Genomic DNA, 12,215 nt, shown 5'->3' on the forward strand with positions numbered 1-12,215 from the left:
CTCATTCTTCCATATCATATTTTAGCTACACCTCCATTGTTGTTTTATTTAATTTGTTTGACACACTCAAGAGTTACCATTTATAAGTGATAGAGGTGATCCTATACAATCTATATGAAAAGATGCATGTTTAATGAATATTTATGAACATATGCACATAACCAGCATGTATTCATGTAACTGTAGGTACATAACCAGCATGTATTCACGTAACTGTAGGTACATAACCAGCATGTATTTACATAACTGTAGGCACATAACCAGCATGTATTTACATAACTGTAGGTACATAACCAGCATGTATTTACATAACTGTAGGCACATAATCAGCATGTATTCACATAACTGTAGGTACATAACCAGCATGTATTTACATAACTGTAGGTACATAACCAGCATGTATTCACGTAACTGTAGGTACATAACCAGCATGTATTCGCATAACTGTAGGCACATAACCAGCATGTATTCACATAACTGTAGGCACATAACCAGCATGTATTTGCATAACTTTAGGTACATAACCAGCATGTATTCACATAACTGTAGGCACATAACCAGCATGTATTCACATAACTGTAGGTACATAACCAGGATATATTTACATAACTGTAGGCACATAACCAGCATGTATTTACATAACTGTAGGTACATAACCAGCATGTATTTACATAACTGTAGGCACATAACCAGCATGTATTCACATAACTGTAGGCACATAACCAGCATGTTTTCACGTAACTGTACGTACATAACCAGCATGTATTTACATAACTGTAGGCACATAACCAGCATGTATTTACATAACTGTAGGTACATAACCAGGATATATTTACATAACTGTAGGCACATAACCAGCATGTATTCACGTAACTGTAGGCACATAACCAGCATGTATTCACGTAACTGGAGGCACATAACCAGCATGTAGGCACATAATTGTAGGCACATAACCAGCATGTATTTACATAACTGTAGGCACATAACCAGCATGTATTCACGTAACTGTAGGCACATAACCAGGATATATTTACATAACTGTAGGCACATAACCAGCATGTATTTACATAACTGTAGGCACATAACCAGCATGTATTCACATAACTGTAGGTACATAACCAGCATGTATTTACATAACTGTAGGCACATAACCAGCATGTATTCACATAACTGTAGGTACATAACCAGGATATATTTACATAACTGTAGGCACATAACCAGCATGTATTCACATAACTGTAGGCACATAACCAGCATGTATTCACGTAACTGTAGGTACATAACCAGCATGTATTCACATAACTGTAGGCACATAACCAGCATGTATTCACATAACTGTAGGCACATAACCAGCATGTATTCACATAACTGTAGGCACATAACCAGCATGTATTTACATAACTGTAGGCACATAACCAGAATATATTCACTTAACTGTAGGAACATAACCAGGATATATTCATGTAACAGTCATATATTCATTAAAAAATGACAATAAAGTGGGTTAAAATTCTGAATGGAGACTGACTAGATCATTGTGGATCCATTTTAGGTTTATATTTTCGTTCAAGTTTTGATATTGTTATTCTGGTGGTTTGATTATAATTGGTGGATCTGTTGTTTTCCAACAGATATCTGGGCCAATTAATTGTTGAAATCCTGAAAATGGCTTGCGTAGAGAGGGAGTTGTGTCTGAAGGCAGTGCTTTTGTCCCCTTTTGTACAACATTAATCTTTTATGGCCAATTAATTGTTGAAATCCTGAAAATGGCTTGCATAGAGAGTTGTTGTTGTTGTAGGGCTTAATGCAATTTTCAGCACACGATAGGCTATACATGGCGGCCAGTATTAATGGTGGAGGAAGAACCTGGGAAAACCCCAGAAAGTACCACCGACCCATGAGAAGCTACTGGCAAGCTTTCTCACATACCCACATTGGCTGAATCCGAGACTCGAACCCACACAGACAGAGGTGAGATGGCAGTGATCCGTAACGGAGAGCGCTTTAGACCACTTGGCCACTCGGGGCCCCACTTGCATAGAGAGAGAATTGTGTCTGAAGGCAATGCTTTTGCCCCCTTTGTACAACATTAATCTTTTTGGCCTTTTACTACATAATATTGGTATTATTACTGTTGCTGATTAGATATGTACATATTGTAAGGCCACTTACATCGATGCAAACCACCACAGTGTTATTATTGCAGTTATTTTAAAATCATTATTTCTGAGAGCACTTTATTGCATTTTCATAGCTGCCAACCCTCATGAATTTCACGACTTTTTCAGCATTTTACGGATTCACACCGCAAGCCAAAAATTCACGAATTCTCCAGTTCTCAATTATTTTAAATCTTTAATAAAATAATCTGTTTCTGGTTAAGCTCTAGTCATGATATTTGCAGTTGCCGAAACAGTCCAGTACTGCTCGTCGCGATATTAGTAGATCTACAGCTGATTAAGTACAGTTGGCCCGGTAGCAAGCATTTGAGCCTATTTTAATCTATATGTATAACAGTAGTTTTACAAATGCTTTTGAGAGAAAATGGGGCCTAACTGGAATTTTGCTCCGTGAATGCATCACCAACACTATTTGAGTTACCGTTCAGCATTGCATGTGAGATCTTGAAAGTCTTCACCACCAAGGAAAAGGAAATGTATTGCTCAAAAAGTGAAGTTTAATTTGGAAGATATCAAAAATTGGCCTTGCATTCTGCCATTAAACATTGATATTCATCATGCTTTTTGCACTCAGTGTGCCATCGCAGAGATGATGTGAGGAAGCACATCAGTTTAAAAAAACACATAGAAGTTGGGAAAATTAAGAATTCGCAGATTTCAGCTCTGGAATATTTTAAGCCATCGGCAGAAGACCTGCAAGCTACCAACGCTGAAGCATTATTTGTGAGTTTTCTTGTCAAACACAATCTACCTTTATCAGCTGGAGACCATGCTAAACATTTGTTCCGACAAATGTTCTCGGACTCGAAAATCGCTTCCAAATTTTCCTGTGGAACAACCAAAAGTGCTGCAGCTCCTGTGCATTCCTCACAGCAACAATGACAGTGAAAGAGTATCTTCTCTAGTGAGGAAAAATAAGACAGACTTTAGGGCCTCCTTAGCTGCAGAAAATTTGTCAGCAATTGTAGTCACCAAGATCAACCCACAGGCAAGAAGTCTGGACTGTTTAGAAAACAAATTTACGATCAAGCAGTTGAGGAAGTTTAAGTCTGCCACAGTATCATGTCTTGATAAATAAATATTTCTGCATACATGTAGTGTTTTAGTTTTATATTGCGATCTTGATATAGTGTAGTATTGACAGTCAGAGTGGATGGAGTTATTGTCATGGTATTTTTCACTAATTCATGTCCAAATTCACGACTTTTTATCCCTATTTTCACTAATTGTGAGCCTGGAAGGTTGGCAGCTATGCATTTTTTAGACATTATTGAGGTTTAGTGTGGCAGTACCAGTAATCTGAAAGCAAAGGCATGTTCCTAATTCAGCAAAAGTTAAAATCTTCAATGTACGTGCAGTGACACAGTGACACATAAACTGACAATATTAAACTGTTGAAAAAAAACGGGAGAAGTTACTCCTAATGCTCATTGTTTGTCATTGTCTGATAAAATTTTAAATATTTAAAATGGATAGAAATTATGAAAAAACAGGAAAATTAATATATTTTTTTATTTTCAAACAAATTATATTATCTTTAGTATTTCCATCTAATTGTTCATAATGATAGTCCCTTAACTGTGTGCTTGTTTGTTTTTTAAAATAACATTATGATTGATAAAATATGCCCCAAAAAAGGCCTAAGGTGTCCCACGACTTATTGTACATGAAAAAATTGCTTTGATTTTGTGTCCCATCTTTTGTAGGTCATACAAGAAATTATTTTTGAAAATAATTAAGAGTGTCTCAAAACTTACCATTATTATGGTACATACCTTTAAAATGACCCGTCATTATGGTACATAAATTTCAACTGTCCATTTTTAAAGATTTTAATTAGGTTTATCACACTAGGTTTCAAACGTTACATCAAATGCCAGTTTGAACTTGTTATCCTTAAGTTTTATTGAGGTATGTTGTCAAACCATCTATCTGCCTGTAAGTGGGGTATGTTGTCATACAATCTGCCTGTAAGTGGGGTATGTTGTCATACAATCTGCCTGTAAGTGGGGTATGTTGTCATACAATCTGCCTGTAAGTGGGGTATTTTGTCATACAATCTGCCTGTAAATGGGGTATGTTGTCAAACTATATGACTAGGTGGGTTATTTTGCCATGTTATCTAAGTGGGTTATGTTGTCATACTATCTGACTGTAGGTGGGGTATGTTGTCATACTGTCTGACTGTAGGTGGGGTATGTTGTCATACAATCAGCCTGTAAGTGGGGTATGTTGTCATACAATCAGCCTGTAAGTGGGTTATGTTGTCAAACTATATGACTGTAGGTGGGTTATGTTGTCATACTGTCTGACTGTAGGTGGGGTATGTTGTCATACTCTCTGCCTGCAACTTTATCTCCCCCAGAACTGGTGGGTGGAAGTTCAGCAAACATTGTACATAGATGGCCTGTGTAACAACCATCTAAAAGACAGTTTTTGCCGTGGTTCCCGGAAGTGAATCAAGGGTCAAATCATAAATTGCAGTAACAATTACCAGACTTTAAACATGCAGTCATAACATAAGACCACATATGTAACACCTTTTGGGTCATGGTCAAGGGGTGTGTGAATATGTAACATATTTTGAGTCATGGTCAAGGGGGTGTGAATATGTAACATTTTGAGTCATGGTCACGGGGTGTGAATATGCTACACAATTTGGATCATGGTCAAGGGGGTGTGAATATGTAACATTTTGAGTCATGGTCATGGGGTGTGAATATGCTACACAATTTGGATCATGGTCATGGGGGTGTGAATATGTAACATATTTGAGCCATGGTCACGAGGTGTGAATATGTAACACATTTTGGGTCATGGTCAAGGAGATGTGAATATGTAACACATCTTGGATTTTGGTCATGGGGGTGTGAATATGTAACACAATTTGAGTTTTGGTCAAGGGATGTGAATATGTAATATTTTGGGCTTTGGTCAAGATGTGTGAATAGGTAACACGTATTGGGTTTTGTTCAAGATGTGTGAATAGGTAACACGTATTGGGTTTTGTTCAAGGTGTGTGAATAGATATCACATTTTGGGTTTTGGCCAAGGAGGTGTGAATATGTAACACATTTTGGGTTTTGATTACCAGGTTTTGGTTAAGGCATGTGAATATGTAATACAGTTTGGGTTATAACCCTAGGTTATGATCAAGGGGGTGTGAATATGTAAAAATTTTGTTTTATGACCCCTAGGTTATGGTCAGAGAGTGTGAATATGTAATACGTTTTGGGTTATGACCACTAGGTCTTGGTATTGGGGTGTGAATATGTGATGAAAAACTTGAGGTTATTTTTATTGCAATTGCAATGTGTATAATACAATAAGTTGAACATTTTTCCTGAGCAAGCATTAAAGCAAGGCAGGTTTAATGCACACAAATATTCACAGGAGCATCATAAACAATTGAAAACATTAATTGCAATAACATGTGGCATATATGATGATGAATTTGTAGTCAACTGGACATGACAGTTAACTGGTTACTGATTACTTATTCCTTATTCAAACAGGAATAAGTAACCACCTTGATGTCAGTTCATGGGGGATATTGTGGGACAATAGATTTCAATGCCCTGAAGACATTCAAATTTGTAGCATTTTTCAATTGGTAATACATGCTAACCTACTGATTATTTATTCCTTATTGAATTGGGAACAAGGAAAAAGTAACCGACTTGATTTCTGTCCCCAACAATATGCTGAGATGAAAAAAAATATTCTACTTCAATCAGAGATGTAGCCCCGAGTGGTCTAAAGTACTCACCATTATGGATCACTGCTGCCTCACCTGTCTGCATGGGTTAAAGTCTCTGTTTGCCCAGTGTGGGTACATGGGAAAGCTTGCCAGTAGCTTCTCATGGGTGGATGGTTCTTTCTGGGGTTTTCCTGGGTTCTTCCTCCACCATTTATACTGGCCACCATGAATAGCCTATATTGTGCTGAAAAATGGCATTAAACCCTACGACAACAACATCAATTAGAGACATACGAGTGTTCTGGTAATAGCTATACAAAGATAGGACCGATTTTATTACAATTTTCAATGACATGTACCCTTCCATAAAGTATATTCATCTGAACCCCTCTTTGACAGTTTCTACTTCTAGATTGGTTGGGGGGTGGGGTTGTTTGAATATGTAACACATTTTGGGTCATGACCCCTAAGTTATAGTCATGTTGTGTAAATATATAACACATTTTGGGTTATGAACCCTAGGTCATAGTTTTGGGTGTGTATTTACATAAGACATTTTGGATTATGTTCCCTAGGTCCGTAGGTGTGAATATGTAATGCATTTTGGGGTTATGGCCCCCATGGTCATGGGCTTGGGGTGTGAAAAGCTTGGGGATATTTTTATTACAATTGTTATTTGTATAATACAATAAATTTAAAATTTGTAGTGAACACATTAAAGGAAGGAAGACAATGCACACAAAATATTTACAGACACATGATAAAAAATTGAAAACATTTTGATTGCAATAATATGTGGTGTATATGACGAATTTGTAGCCAGGTGGATGTGACAATATTTGAATGGGGAATAAGTAACTGGTTACTTATTCCTTATTGAATCAGAAATAAGTAACAAATAACCAACTGGAAGAAGTAACCATTTTCCGATTCATTAAGGAAGAAGTAACCATTTTCTGATTCAATAAGGAAGAAGTAACCATTTTTCAATTTAATAAGGAATAAGTGACCAGTTACTTATTCCTGATCCAAACATTTTGACACTGAGTTGGTTACTTATTCCTTATTTCTGATTCAGTAAGATACCACTTGCTTATTGCTGATTGAAAAATGCTGCTAATTTGAACACTTCTAAGGGCATTTATAACTAGTGGCCAACACGTTGATCCCTATAATATGTTGAGATGAAACAAATAATCTAATTAAGAGACATTCAAGTGGTTATTGTTGTTGTTGTAGGGTTTAACACCATTTTTCAGCACACGATAGGCTATACATGGTGGCCAGTATTAATGGTGGAGGAAGAACCTGGGAAAACCCCAGAAAGAACCACTGACCCATGAGCATACAAGTGGTCTTACTGGTAATGGCTATATAAATACAAAGATTTGACAAGTTTTGTTAAAATTTTCAATTACACTAACCCATCTTTAAAATATTTTCATTTGAACCCCTCTTTTGACAGTTTCTAGCTAGGGATTTCCTCAAACAGAAGGAAAGTTTACAGAAAATATGCCCAGCCAAATATATGAGAGCTATAAGAAGGTTTACAAGAATGTTACCTTTCAAATTCACATATGGAACAACCACTCCTTAACAAAATTTGACACAGAAACATCTTTAAATTTTCTCTCAAGCGGTATATTTGACCCAAAAGGAAGTCTTAACAATGTTACATATAGTCAAGAGGGATCAGAGAATAGGAGTACTGTTACAGACAAGTTTAAAGAGAGTTGATTTTGAGACATAGGGTATGTATTATAAAAGTTCACAAGGAGATTCCCTCTTCAGTATATATATGTACCCTACATTTCACCTCTAAAATGACTTTGACCTCAATTATTCTTTGGTAGTTTGTACCAAAAGAAGTATTAACAAAGTTGTCAAGAGTAATCAGCAAAACAGGAGAGTCTTCCTGGATATCTGCAGAATTAAATTGTTACAGTCTTTGGACATTGACTGAACCTCTACTTGGAATTTTTTTATTTTAACCTCTGTTCGACGGTTCCTATTTTGACATCACTTTTGCCAGTAGAGAAAGTTAATAAAAGATTTGTCAAACTGATTTCGAGAAGCTGGGGGCTTAGTATCTGTGGCAGAGATGCATCTAAGCAGTGTGATTGCATCATTGCCACTAAAATATTTAGTGTCGTGCAAATTCATATTTACCATGTATCATATGTCGCACAAAAATTAGGTGATGAATGCAGTTTCCAATTTTGACTAAACACATTTAAAAAATAAAATGTAGGAAAATGAAAAGAAAGGAAACTGACCCATCAGTGGTGTTTAATGCGGATTTCATATTGGCAAAGAACACCAAACAAAAGAAAAAAGAAAAATGCTTTAATTCATTCATAAATGCTTCAGAGTAATATTGATAAAATTGATCTGCATGTTTGTTTGTTTGTCATATCTGTACTTTTCAGCTGACCCTTATTTAGCTGATTCCTTTGGACGTAATTTGTCACGCCTTTTGTTGGTCAAAAATAGCCCTAGAGATGAAAAGGTAATGTTATGGATATATATATATATATTCAAGATGTAATCCACTTTTGGCCTGTTTACCCCATATATTTTTCCCCCAATTTCTTGAAATTGGCTTGACAAAGCATTGATAAACTTTGTGTGTTGTTGGAACAGATCCTGAACTAGGACTTTTCAAACAGGGGTTGAAATCAAAATAGTCTAAGTAGGGGTTTTCACATTGCAAAGTTTGGCTTCATTTTGTCTAAAGATGGTTTAATACTGCTGGTATCCATGAAGACCCTCCTGTTTTTCTGATTGCAAACATCATCCATACTTCTTTTGGGAGTCAAGTATATTCCTACATAAAAACTGTCAAAGAACAATCCTTGTCAAAATCATGTTGTGATCTTTAGGGTCCACATACGGCCTGACGAGGTGATCTCCTTATGAACTTTATTATTATACCTACCAAATATGGAGTGCCCTATATCTCAAAATTAGCCTGATGAATTTTCCTGAAACTTTTCCTTCTGTTAGGGGAGATCCCTTAGAAGTAAGTAGCCCACTGGCTGGGAAAATGTTTGAATCGGGAATAAGTAACTGGTTACTGACTTTTTATTGAATCCATAACTGGTTACTTCTTCAACTGGGAATGAGGACTTAGGAAAAAGTAACCAACATGATCTCAAGTTAATTTACAGTATTCAGAATTTAATGATGTAAAAATAATTTAGGTCATCATACTTGGTTTAGCATGTATGTATTGGTTTTACTGATGATCTCTTTTTGCTTTTATCAGACAAACCAGAGTGAGATGCAGCAACTTCAGGACCAGTTTGAGAGAGTTCAGCAGGAACTTTCCGAGCTCCAAGCAGCCCAGCAGGAAAGCAACCTTGACCCACACAAGGAACTTCATGAATTACACAAATGGTAAGACTCTAAAGTTGAAATTCGTTGTATCTTAAAGGTGCTGTACTGTACAATTTTTTTGATTATTATTTTTTTGCTCTCATTTTCTGTTTGTATCAAAATGTCAACAGAATAATAATAAATTCATGTTCAGTCTAATAAGGCAGAAAATCGTGTTTAAAGATGGCTAAACTTCAGTGTGTGTGTGTGTGTGTGTGTATATATATATATATATATATATATATATATATATATATATATATATATATATATATGGTTTTCCTCATCTAAAAGTAGAGCTGGACTACGATAATATGATCAGGTGACAAACCAGAATTGTAATCCTATGTAAACTGTGTGAGAGTGGTTGATGATGCTTTTAGATTAATTTATGGGATGAGGAAAGACTGTACTGCTGTCGTCATTGGAATGAAATAGTTTTAAAACATGGTAATGTAATGTACTCTCCTTGAAGTAAAGCTGTTTTTATAATCAGTTTTAGAGCATGGATAAGGATAGTAACTTGTTTTGTAATGCCATCATAGGAGTAATCTCAAAGTGTAACCAATTGAAAGTTAATGTTATCACCACTCTCACTCTCTCTCTCTCTCTTGTAAAATTAAAGAATAAAAGGATCAGCCCTCTATTTATTTATATGTTACACTTACTCAACCGAACTTTACCCATAGTGCAAGTTTAATGTTACTAAGTCTGTCTGTATAGGAGTTTTAGCATGAACAAGTAAGATGGATGGATCCACAGACACAGGTGGACAAAGTAAATACCACCAAGTTAATGGCATGATACTATAAACAATAGTTTGAACAACTTTGACTCTTTACACAAAAACGAAGGGAATTATTAAGGGGTAAATGAAACATACTTTAAAAGAACCATGGATGGTTCACTGGGCTTCAATTGAAATAACAGTAAAAACTACATATAAAAAATAATAACTTGCAGGTTAAAGTTGATTTAGGGATTTTTCTCCAGGATGAATTAAGCTGTGGCTGAAAGAATAAATACATTACATAATGACCAAAACTTTGTGGATGGCTTGAAGGAAGACTCTTATCAATTTAGGAATCAAAAAGTGTAATTATTGTGCTATTCACAGTACTCTAGTTAGTTCACAGAGGCCTACTTTTTACACATTAAATAGGTTGGAATCTGGATGCTGCATCAAGTCAATTAGCAAAGAAAAGCAAGCCGGGAATTCTTTTTTGCAAAGTTATAACCCTTTTTTATGATCATCATTACCTTTTCCAGGTCTTTAGCAGTGGTTTACTAAGAGACTTTGTTTCAGGTTTTTAAATCTTCCCATTTTTGTAAGAAGAAGGATCATATGAAAGCCTCTTCATTTTTCATGTAATACCATATATGGATACTACAGTGTACTCCTTAAAAAGATTTTGACATTGATCATTCTTTGATATTTTGTACTAAGGGATATATTTGACCCACAAAAGAAGTAATGAAAACATTCATTGAGAGCAACAAAAGAAATAGGTGTCCTTATCGATATCGGCAATATCAAACTGGTATTGTATTTACCCAATCTTCGCAATGCGCAAACCCCTATTTAGAGAATGTTGATCTTAAACCCTGTTTGATAGTTCCTGGTGAAGTTCATCAAAAGCAATAGAAGAATTATACTACTTCCTCGATAACTCACGCCTGTATAACTCGCAAAACTGCTTATCAAGCAGGGTCAAACGTGGATCACATTTTTTAAACCAGAAAATACCCCAAACATTTATCCCTATTTGTTGAACTTGTAGAAAATAACGATTGAAATTGGTAATGGAAACTTTCATATATCGCTCGTTTTATCGTTGAAAACTTTAGATAGTACCTGGAAATTTTAATCAACACTATGAAATATCAAATTTAAAAATAGGTCATAAATTTTTGTACATTTTTTTTCCAAACGACATTCCTAGTACACTGCTTTTAGTGATAATAAAAGGAAATTTTGATAAATGAAAATGTCACTTACGCCAAGAGGAGGCAGTACTTTTATAAATAAATACAAATTAAATAATAATTGAAATTTGTGTTCTAGTTATATCTTTTAGTTCCTTTTAAGTGTAATCGTCATAAATGCAATGTGTCCTCGTGTAATTAAATGTAAAATGTGTCAATCTACCATAACTGCTATGTTTGCGAGCATTTCTCTGAGAACCTAATTAAGTGCCAACCATGTTTTGATAACTGACTTTCGGAAGTATTTGTTGTATTGTTGCACTGAATTAAAAGCTGGCCTCCTTTGTATTATCAAGTTAATTATGTCTTTTAAATCAAATAAAGGAGGTGGAATGAAAGAAAAGTTAAAAGGCACGGGTTTCCAACAAACTTAAAATCTAGTGGCCCTGGTCGTATGTCGGGTGAACTCACTTCATTTGATCAATGAAACACTTATAAATGTTATTGTGTATGTAACATAAAACTACCTTAAAATTAATCGACTCTTTCATAACTGATCAAAGATAACAAGGCAGCCAAGCAAAATGAATACTTCATAACATAAAGAGCTTGATTTCACAGACATGTTCCATTGTAGGCAAGCGAGTTTCATGAACTGGCACTTAGAAATATCCTCAAGGATGATAAGAAGTTTCATTTTTACTTCCAATGAAATCACGACATCAATATGGTACTAATTGAACAAATACAAAAATCAAGTTTCGACATAGATGATTGTCTCACGAAATAAATGTGTGTTTTTGAATAAAAGGAATCTTGTTTTGTGGTGTATCAACAGTTAGACTAGTTTTCTGCTCTGTGGACTCACGATTTGGCAGGATAATATTAAACATCACTACCAGACTCATCAAGAAAACAAAAAACAGTGATGTAATACACAGATTTTTTTGCGTACACATGATGGTTGTTGAAACCAGTCGGAACGATCTTTCATATGTTGGACATTTTGAAAATGTTATTTAAACAGAATA

At 35.3% G+C, this 12,215-nt stretch overlaps 1 protein-coding gene across 2 annotated transcripts in view; it reads left to right on the plus strand.

The window, feature by feature from the left end:
• Positions 1-12,215, plus strand: part of LOC149801175 (kinetochore protein NDC80 homolog) — an 83,284-nt gene that overhangs the window by 54,319 nt on the left and 16,750 nt on the right. For both annotated transcript variants that reach the window (XM_089955205.1, XM_089955204.1), the window contains exon 14: positions 9,149-9,279. In XM_089955205.1, coding sequence (XP_089811331.1) covers positions 9,149-9,279 — 131 coding nt within the window. The remainder of the gene's footprint in view (positions 1-9,148; positions 9,280-12,215) is intronic.

This window comes from Sinohyriopsis cumingii, chromosome 4 (assembly GCF_028554795.1).
Source record: "Sinohyriopsis cumingii isolate HCF-2022 chromosome 4, ASM2855479v2, whole genome shotgun sequence".
In the NCBI taxonomy this organism is placed as follows: Eukaryota; Metazoa; Mollusca; class Bivalvia; order Unionida; family Unionidae; genus Sinohyriopsis; species Sinohyriopsis cumingii.